This window comes from Opisthorchis viverrini, assembly GCF_000715545.1.
Source record: "Opisthorchis viverrini unplaced genomic scaffold opera_v5_9, whole genome shotgun sequence".
In the NCBI taxonomy this organism is placed as follows: Eukaryota; Metazoa; Platyhelminthes; class Trematoda; order Opisthorchiida; family Opisthorchiidae; genus Opisthorchis; species Opisthorchis viverrini.
Window position 1 is genome coordinate 2,011,450 of NW_008751665.1, and position 23,967 is coordinate 2,035,416.

General features: G+C 44.4%; 2 protein-coding genes across 2 annotated transcripts in view; one reads left to right on the forward strand and one right to left on the reverse strand.

Moving 5' to 3' along the window:
- Positions 1 to 1,387: 1,387 nt before the first annotated feature.
- T265_00887 (hypothetical protein) overlaps positions 1,388 to 23,967 on the reverse strand; it is a gene marked incomplete at both ends in the record, with an annotated part of 44,363 nt that continues 21,783 nt past the window's right edge. The window contains 9 exons of the mRNA XM_009164782.1: positions 1,388 to 2,089; positions 5,972 to 6,173; positions 10,016 to 10,046; positions 10,067 to 10,154; positions 11,344 to 11,466; positions 15,290 to 15,514; positions 18,360 to 18,663; positions 19,003 to 19,166; positions 23,843 to 23,932. Of these exons, the coding sequence (XP_009163046.1) occupies positions 1,931 to 2,089; positions 5,972 to 6,173; positions 10,016 to 10,046; positions 10,067 to 10,154; positions 11,344 to 11,466; positions 15,290 to 15,514; positions 18,360 to 18,663; positions 19,003 to 19,166; positions 23,843 to 23,932 (1,386 nt within the window). The remainder of the gene's footprint in view (positions 2,090 to 5,971; positions 6,174 to 10,015; positions 10,047 to 10,066; positions 10,155 to 11,343; positions 11,467 to 15,289; positions 15,515 to 18,359; positions 18,664 to 19,002; positions 19,167 to 23,842; positions 23,933 to 23,967) is intronic.
- The window catches only part of T265_00888 (hypothetical protein), a gene marked incomplete at both ends in the record, with an annotated part of 36,604 nt that continues 14,219 nt past the window's right edge, over positions 1,583 to 23,967 (forward strand). The window contains 2 exons of the mRNA XM_009164783.1: positions 1,583 to 1,717; positions 18,561 to 18,731. Coding sequence (XP_009163047.1) covers positions 1,583 to 1,717; positions 18,561 to 18,731 — 306 coding nt within the window. The remainder of the gene's footprint in view (positions 1,718 to 18,560; positions 18,732 to 23,967) is intronic.

Sequence of the window (23,967 nt, forward strand, 5' to 3'; positions counted from 1 at the left end):
CAACAGAAGTAAGATGTTCTACTTCAGCTCCCGAAGATGTTCGCGGTTGCTTACTACAGTGAAACCAATTTCTTACTGAATAGTCGTCATAAAATCAATCCAACGACCAACATTAAGAAAGCTTTGGGGTCCGGGGCAGGTAAACGAAGCGACACGAAGTTCCAAAGCATCCCATGAGCAGCAAATTTCCGCAATGCGCACAAATTCGAAAAAGCGCCTCCTAGGTACTCAACGGTGTTCACATTCCTTTCGGGAACTAAAAACACTCCCACACAGTGTGAACGCGACGAATGCACTGACAACATTACTTTTGATCAATGCATTGCTTTTCCATATCGTAAGCAAGTTCAAGCCGTAGCAAAACAAGGGACACACAAATCGTTTCTGTAGACGAGGCCTACAATACGGGGGCGACTAAGCTATGAGGTGTTGGATCCAAGCTGTTTTCCATACTCCAGCCCGGATATGCAACGTAGAAAACGGTAGCTCTTCAGTGTAGAGATGCCACGCGGCTTGAAGGATGCGCTGGGTTTGAAATATGGTCAGGTCGCCCAAACCTAGACAGCAGCAATCAAACAGCCAGGGTGGGGTTAGATACAGTAATCGCTGAATTATCCCGAGCTTGTATGCTGTAATGATGCATCCGCTTTATACAATCACAAAACTATCAGAAGATCAAGAGGGAATCTGGAGTGCACGCTCGAAAAAAAAACAAGTGATACAGATTCAGTAATTTCAAGTGCTGAAGCAATGCATCATACCCCACCAAGCACTGAAAGTAAATAGCAACCATCCCAGAGAGAAACCGTAATGGCCGTTTACCTGTGGCATCCTTTCTTCCCGGAGGATCACTCTACTGAAATAGAGGTGATCGACAACGAGTAAAAGGAGTGATTCCAGATCCCACTCCTGTACATTGTCATATCGCCTATTGGGTTAATCTACCGCCTGGCATTGCCTTCACCAACCGATGCGTCAAAATGATCTCAGCAAACCATGCCGACATTAATGATAAAAATAATAGCTGTTTTGACATCGGTTTGGTCTACAGAAGCAAAAGGGTGAAGATACTGTCTGCCAGGCTGCCCAAACAGGAACGATCGAAAAATCAGGGTTGGTTTGGAACCACAACCCTTTGAGGTGGACGGTTTCGCTCCTTAATCAGCAATCCATCTCGAGCTCAGACTGAAACTACGTTTGCGTGAATGGATTGCTGTGTCTAAACAGGATTGAATGTAGTTCACGCTTTTAATTAATAACAGGCTTGGCTATTGATTTATCAAGCCTAAAGAACCATCGAAGTCAGAAACGCTGTAGCAAAAACTACTGCTAGAGCCAAGCCTACAGTGGAACATTAGGCAAGAGGACCGTTGAATACGTCGAAACTTCTAAAACAAAAGCGTTTTTGTTCTTGAAATACCAATAACTGTAAACTACGCAAAGAAGTACGGGGAAACATTAACAGAGAGACAGGGGGGATCAAGAGTATGGAACAATTGCTGCGTACTTTGGTCGTACATGATTACATTCAAGATGAAAGGATAGGGTTTACAGGACAGGGGGAAGCTCCGATTTTCAGATCATGGTCATAGATTTGTGGTCGAAAAGGCCAGTAGCAAGACAGAAGTGCCGTGCCGAGTCACCAAAACAGAGAGGTGGACAAACAGTGTTCAACCAGGATGCGTTATTAAAAATAGCTATCGATCGATATTATGGGGTGAGTGAAATTAAAATTAGACATTTTTGAAAATGGCTCCAAGTGCAAAAAAACTAAGAGATGTTGCGTTGGAGACAAGAGCGAAAAATAAATCAGAGTCGGTCAGTCTCCGACAATACCAGTTTTGAATAAAGAAGGTTGAATGAGAGTGTGTGTATGGGAGGTAATGAGTTAGCAGGGGTAGAAATCACTCAGAGGGTTTTCACTGATCAACTACTTTTTATCTACTGGCTCGAATGGCGGAGGCAGTTTAACCGTGGACGGTTCAACTCCCCAGATGTCACGGGCGTAATCACGAATTGTTCGATCGGAGGAGAATTTACCCGAAGAAGCAATGTTCATCAACATCATACGGGCCCAACGTGTCTCATCCTGTAATGAAAAGTAGAACACGAGTAGGCAAAGTAGGGAGCGAAATGTGACTCAACTTTTGAAATATACATAGCCAGGATTTACCGGGGAAGTAGCTGAAACATATTGACTGGAATTCAACCGAAAACATGCTTATGAATGAGAATCCGGACAAGACTGGTAGCAGGTTCCAGTGTTTGACAGTCGGTGTCTGAACGGTTGTCCCTCTTTGATCAAAACACAACAATAACAATACCGAATTGTGTACAGTTGTTCCAGGAGAACCCACAAAGGTAGATCAGAAGAACTGCGACGGATGCCCGTTTACCACACTCACCTATTTATGTCTGCGCAAGGTATAAAGGAATCAACTAAAAGAAGGACAGCTTCGAATATGGTCTGTATTCCAACATAAACGCAAAGCAGTCGTGCGTCACCTTGGTGGGGTCTCAATAACACACTAATTGATCTCTTAGGCTACATCCCACTGCGTGGGTGGTACTCATTCTACACTCTGGATACCGCTTCACCAATATACATCTATGTCAATGGTTAATCCGTATTTCTGAAATCTGACCAGCATCGCTACGAGCGTTTCGGGACATAACTGTGGCCACCAGAGGCTTGCGACTGGTCAGCACAACGACTTTTCTACCACGGGCGCATGTACTGAACCATTCAAGTAAGAAGACAATCGTCAGCAGTTCCTTTTCTGCATGCATTGGACTTCAGCTCCCCCAGCCCACTGTATGTACTGCGCTTAGGCCTGATTAGTTGCTACCGTACCGCACGACAAGTGGCACTAGCCAGCACTGGTACCTCGGTCACTATTCGTTTATTCTTTTCAAACGCGCACTTGTGTGGGCCATTCCAACACATCAACATCCTCCTATGAGTTCATTTTCAAAACGGTTCCATTAGGTCAACCAAATAGAATAAAATTCGATCCGATTCATTCCGTACAAATTTGCTGCTGGTTTCAGGATTCGGCATAGACAAGATTATCTTGACTTTCCCTGGATCTGTGAGTACAGGTTAACGGAACGAGACAGAGGTAACTTGGTGATTAATCCTCTCTCGTATTGGACTTATTCACTTCCAATCAGGCACTTTAATTTTCCGATCGGATACGAGCACATCATCGGTTGCGCATGGTGTTCCTGAAACTTCGTTGGGGGCATAGACGAGACGTTTTGGAACAACCTTCCTGGAGACTTGGGGCTAAGTGGTAAGCGAAACTAACGGGATCAAATGTGCAAAACGCCGTTATGGTGGCTGGATTTCCTGTCCAACTGAGGCTTTCAAAATGCCGTAGACAGATCGGCCTTCGTAAAGAACCTGGTGGGTTGAGTTCCACCATTTAACTGTCTGCGTAGGAATGCGGTACTGTGTTATTCATGACGCAACGCTTAAAAGGTGTAGTGTCGATGCGTAATTAGATTGTTCCTTACTTTTTCAGTTGCCGTAAATCAGCTCACCTAATCCGTAGGCCCTCGGAACCTCAGCAGCATAGCTCAATTTTCAACACCTCACAACGCTATTACTGACAGGGCAACGGGGGCGCCACTATCCACCAGAAACAAATTAACCTCCACTGAAAGACATCCTAAGCTGGATGAAAAACAAGGCATATTTTCGAAAATAGTGGGTGAGTCACATAAATGGACGAAATTTGCATAGGGACAAAAATTCAGTTTCTGGATTGCTATAAGCACGAGCATTATAGTCGAACCCGTTTCCATTATGAAAACTAGTAACACTCGTCGTCAACCATATTACTTACAGCTAACTAGATTCGACCTTGTGGTTTTTGCTCCGTTTCCACTGTCACAGAACGACTGTGGATGGTTTGGCAGGCATATCACTAATTATTATTATTATTATTATTATTATTATTATTATTATTATTATTATTATTATTATTATTATTATTATTATTATTATTATTATTATTATTATTATTATTATTATTATTATTATTATTATTATTATTATTATTATTATTATTATTATTATTATTATTATTATTATTATTATTATTATTATTATTATTATTATTATTATTATTATTATTATTATTATTATTATTACCGTTCAGCTGTAACACCCATTCGGTGCCCAGCTGCCATGCCACCCGAAGGAAGCATGAGGGCTGGGATACGGCAAGATTACCCAAGCCTCGACAGGGGAAGTCGAGAGGCGGAGGTCGGGTTCGAACCACGGAACTTCCGGTCCGTAAACNGTCACAGAACGACTGTGGATGGGTTGGCAGGCATATCACTAAATATTATTATTATTATTATTATTATTATTATTATTACCGTTCAGCTGTAACACCCATTCGGTGCCCAGCTGCCATGCCACCCGAAGGAAGCATGAGGGCTGGGATACTGCCAGATTACCCAAGCCTCGACAGGGGAAGTCGAGAGGCGGAGGTCGGGTTCGAACCACGGAACTTCCGGTCCGTAAACTCACGCTGTAACCACTTGAGACATTTCGCCCCCATATCCTGTCTTAGCCATGAAATCGACCTAGAAATTGTACTGTGCCTCCTGGGTACTTCGCCGATAACGTTTCGCGTTGCAATCACCTCGAACACCATTACTTGAGCATTGCTCATCGGCCACCTGTGAGACAAACTTGAGGGGAGTCGAACGACACTGTCTCGCAAAATACTCCGTCTTCTGACACTTCTTGTACTATTAGACCTTCCCTCCTAGGCTCATGTTCCATCACAGAATCTGCGGTTGCCTGATGTTGTTTGCATCGCAGCGCTTGGGTCTCCTTTCGGTATTTCTCTTGATAAATATTTCATATGGCCTTCTGAAGCTGCGACAAATGTTGGTACAGCACTGTCGGCACTTCCTGAAACATTTCGAAATGTCATCATCGTCGATCTCCAGCGACTGCGACCCCGAGTCAGTCTATCTTTAATACATCTGGAAAAATGGTGATTAAGTGATGGCGTACTGGTCGATGAATTCACTAACTAAACGGTCCAGTTTGAAGAACCAGAAGCTTTCAAAGGTTCAGTCTGTTGGTCACAGCGTTCGAAGGCATCAAGTATTATCAATGTGTTTGTGGCGTCTTCTTTTGCCTGAAACGCCAATATACTGAGAAGGATACAGGAAGTTTGAGTGTTGTAAGAACCCATGTTTCAGAACCTTAGTATCGCGGTCGACGTTGAATGATTGATTGACATCGCTTCTGGGTCACGTCTGAGCACTCGAGCATCGTTAGTCATCGCCGACCGTTTGGATGTTCAGCCGATATCTGGCTTTTCTGGTCCGTAGAGCCGGCGGCCTTCCTGATGCGGTCCGCAATAAGTTTCAAATGTTCTGGGGTTACCTTCAGGAATCTACCAGCTCCAGCCGTCATTCTGGTTTCCAAGTGGAAGTTGTTCAGGACTAAAAATCAACATGGCTATGTCTCCATAGCCACCGGTTCTAATTTAGCTTCAGCTAATCTACCCCATCAAGCAGCGCAAGAGATGCCAATGTATAGAAGCTAGGCGGACTGCGTTAAAGTGGGACTGTAGTCATCTGCTCCTGAACCGAAAAGAGCCTCTTTTCTCCCCAGAGAAACGTCAATTTATTGGTGCACAATCACGGATTTTTATCATGTTATAGACAGCATCGTTCACGCTCTTTATATAATTCTTTGGATGTGCACATGTTTGTTTATCACTGGTCCCTTATCCGACTGATTCGGTGGCACTTCAAACATTGATTAGAATGGAGCACCGATAATTGGACAATGAAAACCCGACTTCACCTTCAGTAATCTCTCGAATCCGTACCACAATTAACCGAGAGTTTTGTAGCTTTATAGTGCATTGCTGTCACCCCCTGATAATATCAAAAGGAAGCATACCGCAAAAAAAGTTACGTAAAAGACAGATACCTTGTAAGCCGCTTCAACCTCTTTTTGGGCACGCATGTAGTCGGCATAGTCCGCGCACAACAAGAACCGATCATCGAATACCAGACTGTTGTAGATATCGGCGAACAGCTGTGGGTTTTCCGGGGAGAAGTAGCCATCCCGAATCTGTTCGAGGCACAGCTTCAATTCGGGATTCTTCTCAATGTAATCCCCTGGTCGATAGCTGCAGGCGATGAATGAAGGAGTCGAAGATCAGACAGAGAAGCAAAAGAGTCGGCAATGTCAAATTAACAACGATGGATTTGTGAGGTACACCTTTGAACTTGATCTGTCAAAACACGGCTTACGAACGATACTGGGTTCATATACGGTGGATGAATGGCTGGCTAGATGGACGCTCGAAGGGGTAACAAAAAGTGAAACTACGAGTAATACGTCACAATAACCGGACAGGCTGGCGTCCACCAACGAATTCCACTTGTTGGATTAAAGCACACTGAAAGCACGTGATAAAAACTACCGTTCTTCATACCCGAAGCTACGAATCAAGCATTAACTTGAATTCGACGAACACGCCCCATTAAATTACTAGGGAAACCGAAACACAGTAGTTGCAGAGCACAACAACCAAAAAAGCCGCTAGTTTATTGCAGACACAACCCAACGCCCTTCAACTCTTGACATACAAACAAGGACAGGCAGGCATAAATTCGGTGAGATTCCCGCGCTTGAGAAAGATAATCCAACCACACGGTTGGATACATAAGCCCGTCGGGAGAGCATTGGCGTTGTTTTAATAACTCACTCACTGACCGTTCATTTTTTGCCTTCTTTTCAATATGCGTTTTACCTTGAGTTAAGTACCTCCAGAATCTCATTCGGTGATGATGAGTTACATTCACGGCTCGAGAGAAACTGCACGCTAGCTTAAGTTCCAAATATATCTGAAGGTAGCGCAAGAAGTCAGTGTGCTTGGAGTTTCCATGTCAATAACTTTTTGGGTAAAAGTGAGTAGCTCCTGTCAACTACCATAAAGTTGGTCTAAATTTTGTTTGAACAAACCTAATCTTCAGAGCAACATCCACAATTACGTCGCCATTTTGCCCCTGGATCTTTGTCATCAAAGCCGAAAATGTACATTACAATTATGAACACAAGGCCGCGACAATGCACTGCACACGCGGTTTGTGACTATGAGCTGTGGTGGGTAGGGTAGGACAAATTAGAGGGGAATGAGGTAGAACATCTGTAGTTGTTTAGACTCAACGCACTACACATGAGACTGCTGAAAATCCTTCAAAAGCTCACGACCGGTTTCGACCTTCTTGGGGCTCATCAGGTAGGTGCAGTCCTCGAGTTGCGTGAACCTAGCTGAACCTAGATTGAACCGATTTCAACAAATATTCTCATTTGCACACGAATTCGGTTTTGACAGGAGACTCAACTAAATTCAGCTCAGGCTCTCGTTCAGGATGGCCCGCAAGTGAAGCGAATAATCATAAACAAATTTGAGTTGGAATCCGTTGAGTCTCCTGTCAGAATCGAAGTCGTGTGTAAATGAGAGAAATGGTCAAGAATACAGGGAATTTGGTAGCTGTCGACACTATCAGACGATTACTCAGGGGCTTGGGCTTATTTCCATTCATCAGGCAATGCTTTCATCATACATCTACGGAAGTTTACGAAGTTGAGGTCACAAGATGGGTGCAGTTGCGAAGGTGGTGAGAAAAGAGCAACTATCGTGAAGCGCTCGTACACACTAAAATCATATTACTACCCAAACCAGATTTCAATAATGGACGGTCTGTGTGCGATGCACACGAACAAGATCGATGTTGCTGGCGGTTGTGAACCAATCAGATCTGAGATTCATCAGTGATCGAGAAAAACAGTAATGGTGGCAGACAGATTTTAGTGGGCGGTAAAAGGGGCAACCTTCAGTAAGTAAACCACATATTGGAGTGATACTACTGCTGATAGACATACAAACAAGCCATTCACCACCAAGAAAAACGGTCTAATCAGAGAACGATTGGCGTGTCCAGGATGCAATGTCCACCATTTAGGTTACAAGGGGCAAGCAAATAGCAACCGAGGGCCAGAAATCCGAATATTGGGACGTATACCTGGAACCAGTGTTGTTGTCGGTCGATAAAGATTCTTAAACGTGCGCCCACACACACGAAATTGGTGAAAATTTTTCCACTCTTCCAAGGCGGGGAGAAATAAAAGGGTTGCCCATTGGAGTTATGGAAAATGTTCTTAAATGCAAGATGTCCCTTCGTTATGATAGTTATCAATAAATTTCTGGATATCTAATGGCTTTGTTTAGTGCTGCTTGAAATCTGGGATTTAATAGCCCGCAGCTGCATTGTGCCGCCCTACATTGACTATTCACTTGCTTTCATTAGAACAGGTTGCCACTCAAAGTAAACGCCGACAACCCTCCGACCCAACAGGCCGAGGTGATAATGACGACAATTCCTCCCATCAATACCGTCATTGTTCTTCACTACAATTGCACATTGGCTGGTGTTATCGCGTTGTGAATACCCAGTGCACGGTTAAGGCTCCAGATAGCAAACGAGTATATATCAGCTTACAGAGACCGAGTTAAAGCAAACCACAGAGATTTTGAAGCACTGGATCCTCGTTGGGCCGATCTGTAAGGCCATCCAGAAGATAGGTTGTAAGATGCTGTAATTTCATTAAGTTCCGTATTGATAGGTTCTAAATATCGTAAAGTAGAACACAAAATCACACGGACATCAAGGATAGGATGGTTCGGATAGTGTCAATTCAAGGGTGGTCTAGAGGCCTGGGCCACCAACCTTTGTGCGCAAAATTTTGGGTGATCACCACTTCAAAAAGCATCGAAATTGTTCAGGCTAGGTTGCTTAACACCATCGTGAAAGCAACACAAGTTTGACCATATGCCCGGTCCAGGCGATAAACCGTTTAATGGATAACCCGTACCCTTTCGTGTCTAAAACAGGTGTGGTTTGTTTGCTGACTAACCCTTGATCGCTGTTCCTCACAGAGATCCTTTAAGAAAGGCACTGATCAATTTTACCATCTCAAGTGTCACCGCAATTGAAGAATGAAGCAGAAGGTGGAATGGTCAAGCAAACTGTGGGACTAACGATGAAACACAAGCGACAGACGAAACTGGGCGTTCAGATATATAGGTATAGGGCAGTCAATTTGGACTGAATTCAATCGGATAGCGTGGAGAGTTTGAGAGAGTAGTTAGAAAGTCTATAAACGAACGTGCTCACTTTGCCCTAAAACCGTGTTTTGATTTTCCAACAGAATGCAGCTCGTTTACTTATTTCGAAGCTTTAAATGGTAGATATAGTGAGACTGATTCTTCAGCTGCATTGGCCGAGTAAACTATCAACAGAAAGAATCTGTTCTCCTGATAATTGACCTGGCTCTGCAAAGCACACACTTCAATCAGATTCATTCATAAGCTATTGGAAGTGACCGAACTCCATGTGGTGCCTTCTAGCGCTCCACTCAGAGGTCGTCATCATTAGATTTCGGGAAGGCTGAGCTTCTCTCTAACGGATACAGATAATTTAGGGTAACTGACTCGAAACATCCAAAAGTAACCAACACCACTGCTTAGAAGTAGAGATTAAAGTAGCACCGACATCATTGACCTGTATGGCTGTGCAAGTTCAAATGGCGCGACAAGTCGGTAACAGATCTCGTTGACCAGATTAGGACAGTAACCCATACAAATTAAAAAAAGTTGCAAACACTACAAAGTTACCCCTTTGTTCATCTAAGGGGTTAAAAAGTACATAGCGACTACAGGTCTTGATTTGGACAATTTTCCACTATCGTGTTCAGTTGGTGACGACTGGACGTTATTCGTCCACATGGCCCATGTAAAAGTAGGTTGGATTTCGTCAAATCAGAACCAAAACCATCCAATGTACACCAAATTTGGGCTGATGATTCAGAGTACGAGCTAAGGACTGCCAGGCCACCAGGGGGGGGGCTAGCAACTGGGAGCAAATTACAGGCAGGCAGGCTCGCATAAAAGACGGATCTTACCCTTTTTTGTACAGTGCTTCCACCTCATCCACTGTCAACCCAAAGACAAACATGTTATCACGTCCCATTCACGACCCATCTCCTCGCACATTTCCACATTAGCTCCATCCATTGTTCCAATAGTCAGTGCCCCGTTGAGCTAATAAGCAAAGTGAAACGGTACGGGTGGATCACTGACAGCTTCATCAAGGAAACATTCAGGTGACAGCTCGGTTTCGAATGCAAGTGACCCATGAGCGGGAAAAACGGAATCTTCGCTCACCATTGGTGTAATAATACTCGCAGATGTTACCAAAAGCTATACACTAGTGGTGAGTACCGTTATTTAACTGTGTAGAATGGAGGGGAGCTGACTGAAAAAGGTTTGTGCCCTTAAAGAAGGCTAGCAAGAACAGCGATGCAATAAACAGATATGACCGTCAGTCGGATTAAAACACCATCATGCAACAGAACAGTAACGCACTCATCAAGACAACTGTCCTCTTTCCGCTTAAAAAAGTCTTTCTACTGCTTCATGGTGAGATGGTAATGGGACAGGAAAGGCTATTGATGGAAGGTCTTTAGATAAATGGCTGAAGATCACGCCATGATAGTTGAACTGGATCTATACACTATACACAGCAACGGTGCATGTAGCCTCACGCTTTACGGCTTTCAAATATTGTCTATTCGGTCCGGTACGTACTCATAGGTTAGTTAGATCTCAATGATGGGACAGCAGCCAGCCGAAGTCTATCCTGTTTTACTACTACTTTCTACTTCTATCACGATGCCTGCCTTCCATCAAATGTCTACCTAACCAAAGAAAAAAGTATCCAGCGACTGGGTGTTCATCTGACTCTTCGTACTTCTGGGGTTCGTGCTTAACATCTAGAATAACAGATATGTTCTGAATTGAGTTTTGTCCACGTTCACATTGCATTGTTGCTACCTGCCTCAGTAGCAGACTTGGAAAGATTGAGCTTGTCACTATCGTGCGAGTTTTGATTCTTTTGTGAGTAGTCCGAAAGATCCCTCCATTCCACATCAATGCTTGAGACATTTGTAAATAGAGAAATGTTCCATTTCCATTCTGTTTTGAACTTAGACTTGCCGCTGTTACTCGTAATTCAAAACGTGGCCAATCAGAGCTGGACTAGCGCAACCGGATACGGTTGTCCCAAAACCGGGTCATTGTATGAAACTTGGAAATACGCAAATACATGTTGCACAGTATTTTCGACCTTTGCGATCAATGATAAAATTGAACTGGAGCAAACAAGTAAATGGGTCTAGCTTCTAGAAAGTGTTAGATTCAATGCCCTCAAGTGAAAGGAACGAAGACTCACCATGAACTTCATGTTGCCAGTACCGGATGCCTCCGTACCAGCGGTGGAAATTTGCTGAGACAATTCGGAAGCAGGGAAAATCTTCTCGGCCAAAGAGACACGGTAGTTTTCCAAGAAGACAAGCTGTATGGGGAGGAAAAAACAGTTACAGCTGGTTGAGGAGATGAATACGACTGAATATTGTGGGGGGGGGGGCAAAATGTAGGTAAATAAAGTGAATTTTGTTCCCTCCGAATCGGGACTGAGTCTCGAGAACTTGACGTTGAACTGATGGGTAAGGTAACAAACCCTCCATTAAAAAGACAAGCGAATCTCGGCAATTTTAGTCCCTCTACTCCCTAACAAGGACCACATCTTTTTGAAAATCAGGAAACGCGATTAATTAGAAATCGTTTTCCGTTTAGCTGAGTTGCTATGTTCAAAACCATGTTACGCCCTGATGTCGCCTAGTGAGCTTGTTAAATGAATTTCCCGTGAAAAAGATGGTTTCGTAGCTGGTGTGCGATACGTCGAACCATGAGATATACCAAGTGGTGGCTCAATGGCACCAAAGTATTGTGAATAAAGCTTATTCGTGTGGCTAGTAATCATACTGAATGACTCAGCTCCGAGGAAAAACACACTCATACCCCCAAAAGATGAAATCAAAATAGTTTAGCACGGTCAAAGGGATGTTGCGGGAAACGTCTCTACCAGTGTAGAACTTTGACGATTATGAGTGTAAGGACTACAATGTCTGAAAACAGTGAAGCTGCACACGCTTGTTTCCTGAAAGGAGAATCAAGGATCACGTGCGTCTCAGTTGGCATACCTTGGAATCGTGCTAATAAATATAAAATGAATTGTGCTGTCCTCGACGTCTTTCCAAGCCTCATAAAAGTTTAACGCGTTCTATAGAAGCTCGGCACAGACAAATCCAAGTGAAAATACACATACATGACTAATCAGATAGAAAGAAAACGAAACAGTGAACGACAGTTAAGCCCAGAGTGATTTCAAGACTATGAAATGAGTCTCACAGTGTTTGTTTCACACAAAAATGGGGCACTTGGTTCCCTATTAGTGGCCCATGCTTATTGTTCATTACAGGGGAATCATCCATCAAAAGGGGGCAAATAGCGAGATCAGTACCATTACCGACAACAATGCACAGGCAGTAAATACTTTTGTGTAATTACCATATAGCCATGCGGTGACTTACTACAAACAGACCTATGGAAAACGATCAAGAACTAGGTGACCCTACACCATGAAGCAGCAACGAGGTAAACACACGAGTACCATGCGTACGAAAGACACCGTCAGCAAAATTGATAGTTTCTTATTATATGTTACAATTCCAATGTTATTTTTTTATTTACTGACAAACGGACAGTCCTTTGAGTCCGGTATTAGAGATTAGCTGAAACAGCTTCCGTTCACACTCGGCCGCATCAGAATCTTCAATTTCATAAACTTTTTGATCCCACTAATACCCTCTATCCGTATGAGATGATGTACCCATCGTTTATCATTTGCGATCTGAGCTCGATAGAATACAGCACCTCGCCTCAAGGAGCGACAGTACAATGTTATTTTTTTTATTTACTGACAAACGGACAGTCCTTTGAGTCCGGTATTAGAGATTAGCTGAAACAGCTTCCGTTCACACTCGGCCGCATCAGAATCTTCAATTTCATAAACTTTTTGATCCCACTAATACCCTCTATCCGTATGAGATGAAGTACCCATCGTTTATCATTTGCGATCTGAGCTCGATAGAATACAGCACCTCGCCTCAAGGAGCGACAGTAAGCGTTTCGTGTACACACCCGGCAAGGCCACACAAGGCACCACAGCCGTGGTGCACAGCTGCGTCAATTCCTTTGCAGTAACGATCAATATCCTGGGAAGAGACCGCCAACACAGCACCGTATCAGTAAGTTCCCCTAACTCGGGGGTCACAAAACTTCCCTACTGCTGAAAGATGGACTCGTTCCATGGAAGAATCGATTTGATTCAATCAATTTATCAGCTATAAACCGTGTACCACAGGCACATTGGTTCCAGCTGCTACATTTCCGATCACCGGAAAAACGAGAAAGTGGAAAGAACATACAACCAAGCCTTGGAGGCGAAGGCATGTTCAGTTTGTTCGGAAATTGGATAGCTACGCATTGAAGGCGACAGCTTTGATGCACAAGCGTCACTTACTGCGCGACTGGGCCATTTCCGCCAGTGTCATTAGCCACTGGTGATTTGAGTTCCGAGGTCCCCATTTAGGGAGATGGCAGTTGCCCACCCGACGGACGACTTTTACTGGTTAGTGTTTTCGTACTTGCCAGTACCACTAGGGACAGGGCTGAGAGAAAAGAGCTCTGTGAGGTAGACCATACGGTCTTCTGGCGTGCGAAGTACATGTCCCAACCAGCGTAGACTATGAGTAATTCATCCATCGCAGGAGAGTTCCTTCTTTCTAAGACCATATGGTGTACCTCAGCATTACTAATCCAATGTTCCCACCAGACTTGACCAGTGCTTCTGAGAATCTACACCAGAGGAGAGCATCATCTGAATCAGCGCGTTCTGTAGTGACCTACAACCAATAACTGAACCTGGCCATCGATGGTTGGTGGGGATGTGATCGATTAGGCTCCATGATTGCTCAGAAGTGGGGCACACTACTACGTCTAAGAGTGGCACTAATGATACGCGGTCAGTACAAGTTTGCAAAGGGTACTCAACACTGGCATCAAATTTAGCGCCTAGACCAAATGCACCACCGAGAAGCGCTTTCGATGAGCTGTGGTGCCCTAGTGTGTGCCGAAGTTTCCAGCCCTTACGAATCTATTTGAATTCTTCTTGCTGGACAAAGGGATGGTTTGTTCTTGATAGGAGGTGTCTTCCACCAAATCAAAGCCATGGTTGACGAGTGGTGCATAAATAGACGCCATAAACAAAGCGTGGTTGGTAGTACGTATTCTCATTGAAATGGATAGTTAGACAACATAGATCCGGATGTTTACGAGTACCCTGTCGAACTGAGAGCTATAACAACGCCGGCGGATGGAGTTGCAGTATCACCTGAAGTTCACAGACGACAGCGTCCAGAGAAGTAGCGTAGCGGTTTCAGAAATGCAGCGAACGTCTACTGATAACTTGTTTAACGCGTGCAAATGCAGCTTGCTAGCCAATTTGCCTAAAAGTTCATGTGTTAAAGGCTGCGGTAAAGATAGAAGAGCGAGGTTTGGAACGCAGATGCCAGGCGGCATACATGAGAGACGGCTAACCTCCCTGTGAGTTTGACTGGCGTGCTTATCGCGGATTGATTAATACGTGAGGTAGAGACATTAAGAGAAAACAAGGAAGACCGATTAGAAGTGACAAAAGATGCTTCTTTTCGATTGCTCATTCTGCCGGGTGAAGTGCCCCAACTGATGCTACATGAAGGACATCCATTCGCATATTTGATGGTTGTGTGTAAGTTGGTGTACTGCCAAGGCGATCAGAATTAAAGTTGCTGTCTGCCAAGGCGAACAAGAATTAACAGGATGACGACTAGAGTCCCCAACTCAAAAACCTGACCGCAAGAGAGTGCTTGGTGTGGGACAACCGGAGTAGTTTAACTTGTTAAGAAAAAAGGTGTTCCCGGAATGTCAGAGAGTGTGATGTTGATCAGGTTCAAAGGGTAGTCTCTGTTGCAACGACACCCAGTGAAGACTATCACAGTAGTCTGCAGTGTGTTCAGTAAGCAAGCAGGTCGAATAAACAACTGCTAACAGTCTAACAGTGACTGGGCTATAGCAATGGAATTCATGCACTTTTACCACAGGTCTATCTAATGAACCGACAATCACATTGGAGGCTCATTTGTCCAACTTATATGCTAAGTCAGATGTCGATCGTGTCTGAATATACGAACGGAAAAGGAGGATAAATTTGCCCTGATTCACGTGCAGCCACTCACTTTAAGACGACCACCAACAACTGGATCCGAATTGACCACTTTACCCACGGAGTTGATCAGCTTAATGATCAATTTAGCCATATGGTAGCCGGGAGCTGCCTTCCCACCAATCATCACCGTGCGCGGGCAAATCTCCACAGCCGGATTCGCCTTGATTCGGTTGTACAGGGTGATCACGTGAAGACAATTGAGAAGCTGACGCTTGTACTCATGTATACGTTTGACCTGGAACACACAATGACCGAAAAAAAACAGGATGAAGCATCGATTATGAAGGCAGTAACAGTGGGAGGGCGATGGTTGTTGCCATTGCTCTGAACAATTGAGTGAGGGGAAACAAAAGCGACAAGAAAAACATGTTACACGTTCTCGGACTTGTTGTGATCTGGAATCGCAGCTGATGAACGTCGACAACACAGTTTGGAGTACTTTGATAAGCTAGTTTTAGGAATACCGGTCAATGTGCCGCGTAAACTGCTTACAGTCAGCTTGTCAACTAGAACGGTTACCAGGTCACACTAGTATCAGAACCACAGTATCGTCGAACAGCGTGCTGCTGAAACTTAGCTAGTAAACCAGAACTCCCGCCAATCGATTGCTAGATGCAATATCAAACGCAGCAAAGACAGTCTGATTTGTTATGGTTTACAGCAGTGAAGTGCAATAAACAAAAACTGATTTGGAAGGAAAAAGGTAAAAAAATATCCACAGGAATCAAGGCGACAAAGGCCAGTGTGTCTGTCATATTCCGAGCACACCACATCGGCTGTGCCCAAAATAGCTTACATAACAAGGTTGGTTGATTTCAACCTTGACCGTCAGCTGACGCGATATGCATGTCAATATAACTCCGAAAAAATCGTGAACAATGTTAGGTATAGGAGGGAGGTAGCGTAAAGCTGTCCTGTCACAGTTTGCTCGTGCACACCTTCAACATGGGACCCAAAAAAACGGGGGGAGCGAGGTATGTTCTATTGATACCAGTTTGACGATGAATATAATCCTACATTGCAGACAATTGGATTTTTAAGCGTTGTAACTCATATCAGTCACCGAACGATTTGAAATCCGTAAGGTTATCGAGGAATAAATTTCTTGTGCAGATCAGGGGTGGTAACCATAGAATGTATATTCGCTCTACTAACAAAAGTTCACACTAACCGTTTCTATAATCTAATAGGCGGTAGATTGGGTGATCGGGCGCGGATTTTGTGCTTCAGGGTGAAATGATCACAAATGCATCGCCTAGGTAGTCAATGGTTATCAAATCACCCACCTTCAGGATTATGATGTGTAAGCAAAAGCGGACATTCACAGTCAAGTTGGAACACTCCCTGTGGGTCGTGTACGGACATAACTCTAAATCTGCAGTTACGGTCGAACGAAGAGTATCTAGCAACAGCTCGCATCTTTGCCCCCGAACAACACCAACAATACAGGAACCAAATGTCAGTTCAAAGATTCAGTGTGGAGATGAACCTGGATGATCCAAATGTCATGCACCCAGTCCAGGCTTTGTATGGCATTGGAAGCCATTGGACCCGTCCATGGCAGTGGAGAAAGTGCTACTGCCTCGACCCGGGCTAACTGAACAGCAATCGACATCCGTTTGAGGGCTACATTGAAACTATATTTGACGAGAAAGGAAACGATGTTACCGGTGATTGACGACAGCAGGAGTGTGTTGGGATTCCGAATACTGGCTGATGAACGCGATCGAGTGTCGTTTGACAGTCCGCGCATCTTTCGGTAGATGTGCAACCACCCGAACTTCTTTGCACGGGTACCTCGCAAAACACTATGGGAAAGCATTTGCTAATCGGTTGTCCATAGTATCTTCTTTCGCACACCCTGTTCGTCTTCACGTTTATTCACCTGATCACAATCGTTTGCTTCTAGCTCAAACAACAAATGTGTGCAGACGTGGAAGTACTACAAATGAACTAGTGGTGACGCCCACATATAGATAACAGTCCACAGAATCCTTGGTTGGGATGGCTAGCTCCCGGTCCATGTACGAGGAGAGAGAGAGAGATGGTCACGAAAAGTAATAGTTGGTCTATCCTGACTTGGACGAACTCATCATCACCATCAGTAATAGCAACACCAGATAAGAACACTGGTGCTTTACTGCCGTAAACTCATGTAAATTCATTTGAATAGAGCCTTGTAACGATAACAGGAAGAAATGAAGTAGCCAGGGGTGACTAGCGCCAGCCCAGCTCAAACATCCGAGGTGTCTACATCTCCAGCAACCAGTCAGACAACCTGAATAGTAACTGAGCGCTACTGATATCGGTTGGCTGCCATTTCATTCCGTGTCTTTAGCGAAGCACAGCGAGGAACGCGCGGATAATATCCTGGAAGGGTGACAGCGTCAAAGCACCCAAACTTCCATAAGATCAGCCGCGAATGGGCCGGGTCACTGAGACCCACGATTGACGTTTGGTATAGGTAACAACCCAGTCCCGTTTCCAGTGAAAAGCCTCCCTTTTTGGAAGCATTTTCTTGGAGCGGCTGACTGGCTCTCCTCTCCGTCCGAAGTAAAGCGGACAAGGGTGGATGAATTGAGATATCAGGCGTCTCACTGGTTCCACTTCCTTATTCAGACGTTAGGGTAGTTTGTGAAACATGTATTAGAAGACCGATACAGTGGGACGGTTGCTTCGAGTATTCGTGGAAACCCAAGGAGACACCACCAGGACAACCAGTCATGTGCCTAATCACGTTATCTTATCACATGTTGATGGTGTGACAATAATCGCCTGTATTTGTTGCACTGGTCAGTGCACACAAAAAAAACTGACGAGTGAACAAGCATTGGTAACGCGACCAAGTTGGGCCGGAGGGCTCAATCGATGGAGCAGAAGACTTTTTGGATTAGCGTATGGAAAAGCGAATTCCCGAACACTTTCTATGTGTACAGGCACAATGAAACACTGAAGACATAATGTGAAACTTGTCGGGGAAGGCGTCGTTTTGTGTCATGTTTGTCGAAAATAAAGGACGCAACCTGCAGCACGTTGAGGGTAAACGAGTGAAAGGTGCAAACGCAAGAAAGCATGCTAACCTGTATATCAAAGAGAGAGGCTGTGTTCAAGTGTATTCCGTAGTTCTGCTCCATGTAGCCAGCAAATTTGGCCTTGTTGTCGCGCTTGATTCGCATTAGGTTACGCAACAGAGCAGTATCGTTCACACGGGATTTGAGTTGATTAATCAAAGTCAAATCGGTGATCCATGCGTCATTACCATTCAAATTCTCCATGATTAGATCGGACAGGTTCGGGTTGCAGAGCAGAAGCCAACGGCGTGGAGTGATGCCGTTGGTTTTGTTCTGGAACTTTTCCGGCCAAAGTTCAGCGAAGTCTTTGAAGCTGTGAGTAAAGAGGATTTACAAAGAAATGAAGAAATTGCCCCGAGGCTGAACAGCGCAAGCCGACCAGTGTGTGTACTCAGAAACTACCAACAATGAAGATTAATTATGGCGGTTTCAGGGGGGGCAAAGCCGACGGTGATATTGGACAAGAGGAATCTGCTATCTGAGTTACTGTGGACCCTACGTCACATGTTTGCAGTAAGACTTCGCCACTCACCTCAATTGTGCCGAAAGCCTTTGACTGTTGATCTACTCGGTACATCTTGGATTTAGCTCCTGGTCAGCACTCACGGTTTAGTGAAAACGAAACGGAGAAGCCTCTACTGTCGTGACTTACATTTGGGTCTTCAGCAAGTGCGAGTGGATGGCAGCCACACCATTGACAGCGTGTGAACCAACAATGCACAAGAAAGCCATATTAATTCGCTTTTCACCCTCCTCTTCAACCAGTGACATGCGACGCACGCGTGCCTCATCGTTAGGGTACCGGCTCCGTACAAGCTAAAAACAAGTGAAAAGATTTTGTCGGAAGTTGTCGAGTGATACGAGGATGGTAGAGTAGAAATTAAATAGGGGAATGAGTGCGTGAGACAAAACTGAGTACAAGCTGACCGATCGAAAGACTTATTCGTTGCGTGAGTAGCACTAGCACACAGTGTCCAGCAGTGTTCAAACACTGGGCTAGCCGGCTAAATTCGCAACCAAGGCTCCATGAGAAGGGTTGGCTTACCTTTAAAGAAAGTACACCAAGTCTCGTTGCCTAAGGGCACATGAAGAAGGTAACAGTGATAACAAAAAGCTTCTAGTTACGCCCTACACAAACACAGCTTATTAAACAATCAAGGGTTGGTTCCCTGGAGGTTCACCAACCGAATGAGCCAAAATGTGCGTACGCCTCTTTTCAGCAGACAACCAGTCATGTGCCTAATCACGTTATCTTATCACATGTTGATGGTGTGACAATAATCGCCTGTATTTGTTGCACTGGTCAGTGCACACAAAAAAAACTGACGAGTGAACAAGCATTGGTAACGCGACCAAGTTAGGCCGGAGGGCCCAATCGATGGAGCAGAAGACTTAAATGAGTCTTATTGGATTAGCGTATGGAAAAGAGAATTCCCGAACACTTCCTATGTAAACAGGCACAATGAAACACTGAAGAGATAAACGTAAAATTGCTTAATTGGAAACCACACAGATGACGGGCGAAAATCCCTGTTTAACTAAGTATCTTACGGAAAAGACTCCTTGTTTATTTATCCGCAGTTCGCTCGTACAAGATGGGAGGGACTAAAATGAGGAGAAAAGCTCGCTGCAGCCAAAACGTTGTTAAGTACCACTTGTATGGCACGGTCGTCGGAAGATTACATACCATAGGAGACAAGCCCATAAAGTGTTACGCCAGCGTGTTACTTTAAAGTTACGGAAAAATCAAATCACCAGTCTAGTAGACAGATATCATACAAAGTTCTTATTCAGACTTGTGGACATGTAAGAGTACAGAGAGAACTCTCCAAAAGTTTCGATAAGTGTGGCCAGCGTACGCTGAAAAGCCGAGAAGAACTGTACGGTAGTGTCTCCTCATCTGGGATTATCGGCAGTGCACAACTCACGAAGATCAAGACAGTCTAGAACCTGCAACCTTCCAGATAATAGTTTGATTATGTATGATTGTCCACACATGGAGAGGATGGTCACGTGTTGACTGGCTCCTCGAGTGAGGACTTCTCATATAGGAGTTTCACGCATCGGATGAATTCCTCTGAGCTACTTTTAGACTGTTGATAGTGTGAGGAGATCTGGTGATTTCAATGGGGATTTCGTTCTTTAGTCAGGGACATTTTGTTTGCTTTCACGATTTAAGCTAGCACCAACAAATTCGTAATGACGCAATCGGAAAAAGTGTTCCATAAAGCGACAGATAGGTTGCCTGGAGCGTTTAGCCGGAAGTACATGCGACATGGTTCGGTCGTGTATTAGGCAGTTATTCTTTACAGAGAGCAGTGCTGCTTTCCACGCCTAATTCGCGGGAGCGAAAGTAAAGACGGACAAAGGAAGGCCTTCGCAGGAACAAGAATTTCACAAGAAGTCCTGGTGCTCTCAGTGCCTGAATGGTGCTGCGGGACGTTGAAATATTTAGCCTATGGACTGATGCCAACAGCATCAATGTCAGTATCTATATAGCTTGTCCGACAGACCGCTCGAGGTGTGGACATCTCGGATGTTTAACGTAGGAAAACAGTATATAGTTTCCCTATTCAGTTTTTCTCTTCACTGTACGATGAGGTTTAATTAAATCGACGTGGTTGTGCGGTAAAAAAGAATAAACTTTCAAGAGTATTTTGTTGTCACTGACGACAACGATCACAGTGATCGTGCAAGGTGTTGTTAGGTTGCTCAAACCAAGATTGGGTCACCAAGCAGTTAGGAAGCATTTGAACCGAGGACCTTAGGCCTCATGTATTTACCCCTGACCTATGTAGCAAAACATTCAACGCATGTCCAACATTAGAGAAGTGGTATAGCTGGCGAATGTATCTTAATTTTTTGGTGTTAACACCCCAGTATCTGAACTTGAACATAAAGGGTGTCTGTCAAGAAATCGCGTGTGAGAATGTCCGCTGAGTGAGATGGTGGTCATTTGAATCCGCAATACATCAAATCCCATGTCTTCGCCGAGTTTGAAGGATAAAAGTGGCTCAGGACAACCGAAAATCAATCTGCCAGTCCGGAAAAAAGACACACTGTGAAGTGTTCAGTAGTGATGTTTATCAACAGCTGGGTATTCGGTTCACACATCACGGTGTACGAAAGGGTGTGAACGGAGATGCGGAACTTGTGGAGACCGATAGATAGAGACCCCATCGCATTCGGCGTCCTTGATTGAAGATGTTGCGGAACATCTATTCAAATTATATGTAGCTAAAGTTTGAATTCACCGCAATGATTGTAGAAAACTGACAATAAACCCTGAAGTTCTTGTCCCCATTTTCCCCCAAAATGAAATTTTTTATGGCTGTGTACGAGTGAGCCCTTCGTGTCGAGTCTACTATTCCAGTCTACGCAAGCGTAATGGGTATATATATATATACCTGCATTCCCCTCATTAGGATTGAGTAGATCAGCACATAAAGTCACTATGAAGCATGATGAACCCGATGACTGATTCTATCTACAAAGAGGCTCTTGCATTCTTCCCACTGTCCAAACCGATAGCAAAGTTGGCATATTAACCATTTAAGTCACCCCATCATTATTATCACTGACAGAATCACCAGATGGGAACACTGATGTCTCACAGCCATACAAACATGTAAATTTATTTGAAAAAAGCCTTATAATAAGAAAAAAGGAATGGGGTATGGAGGGAGACCTAGGGCTGCCTACAACAAGTTGACAACATGAATGCCACCGACTTCGGTTAGCCGGGAGTGGGCCGTTGATAAGTTTCCATCAACGTTCAATCAACTTGTATATCCTGTAAAAATTCAGCCTTTTATTCTGTTCATGAACATCACGAGAAAGACCCTCACTTGCACCTCAAATGCTGACCGGAAGGTCCGTGGTTCGAATCCGACCTCTGCCTTTCGACTTCCCCTGTCTAGGCTTGGGCAACCTGGCAGTATCCCAGCCCTCGTGCAATCTTCGGGTAGCATGGCAGCTAGGCACCAGAAGGATGTTACAGTTGAGCGAGCATCAGAACACGTAAAGCGGACTGCATGAAACCAAAAGATTACCGCCACACTGTGGGTGCACTTCAATCACAATCAATTGTAGACAGCTAGCATACTGACCGCCGGTTCAAATCTCCACACGGATTCATCAGCTGCGCGCTTCTGACCATTTCCAACAAGGACAAAACACACATTTACCGCTTGTTCAACTTTTCAGCATAAACTCAAACCAACAGGACATGTTAGAAATTACTTCTTATAAAAAACAGATGGCCGGCATGTGTTAAAACCCGTCAACTTCGTCGAACAGACTGTGACTGTAATCCGCAATGTTTACACAGAGAATCGCGTTAAGTGGCGTCGAATTTCGCGCTGTCGATAGTTTTTCCGGAAATGCTATGTTGCGTGTTTAGGGACACGCGCCAGCAACGAACTTTTTGGACATTGGCTGGTCATAGGATTCAATAGAATAACTTGCAAACTTATCGATCAGTGGAACTGACCTGGTTATGCTTTGGGCGCAGATGCCGGATAGCCAGCCGTATGCCAGAATTGTTACTGCAGGAATAAGGACACGTTAACTTCCTGTTCATCTAGTTTGTTTGGACCAAATTTTGTTTTATTTATTCCTTATCCTTGACCCTGTTTCGGGTATCCATGAAAAACCGTGACCAGTCACCTGTAGGCAGTTATTAGACCGCTTCACTGATTCGACTATATACTGCTATGGTGGACTGATACAATCAGTTTGCCTGAGATGTATGGTTTTTGGGCACCATTGGAAACTAGACCATCGAACTTTGAAGCAAACGAGCTCCCCTGAAGACCGACTAGAATTCCGTACCTTCTTGTGACGAAGGTTGGTAACGATGTCACAAAGTGGTACAAACCTTCGCTGTTTGGAAATCTAACTGGCAAAGTTGTTCAGGCACTTACGGGAGTATAGAGAGTTTGCTACTGATGGATAGGCAGTCTGCGAGGTAAGGTAATGATGTGGAGGTTGTCCGTAGCATTGCAAACACTACCATTGTATCGGTGATACTACTGATGGGGGAGGCATGCGAGCAGTATGTTTTCTTGTAAATTCGCCCTGCGTCTCTGGAAAAGGGAGATCTGTTGCGGAATTTGAGGAATCGCTTTGTAGCATTTGCTTGGATTTGAGCAACAGTCAATGAATATCCAGGAAAGTCCAGGAAGACGCGTTCAAGAGAAAATGGATGTTCAGTTTTGTAAATAAGATGCATATGAGAGTTTTGCTCTCCTGTCCAATAAACTGTAACTGGTCGGTTGGCATTTTCCAATAAATAACTCCGCAGCGAAGGTCTTCTTCCTTTCACCATGAAATCCAGACGGGATAGCTGCAAAAATTAAGTCCAAACTTGTTAGCCACCCCTCAAACCATATGTTCCGGTTTGAACTTTCCCAACACCACATTTCCCCACAGGTTCTGGAGAAAAGGTCACAAAGTATCGCTACGTGAATAGAGAACAGACAAGAACATACCTCCAGGAATTCTGCATTGATCTGGAAAATGATTTGCAAGTGTCGTGGAAGGATGTGCTCCAAAAGTGAAACGGGCCAACGCTCGAGTGCCTCAGGCAGGATGGTATGATTCGTGTATGCAAAGG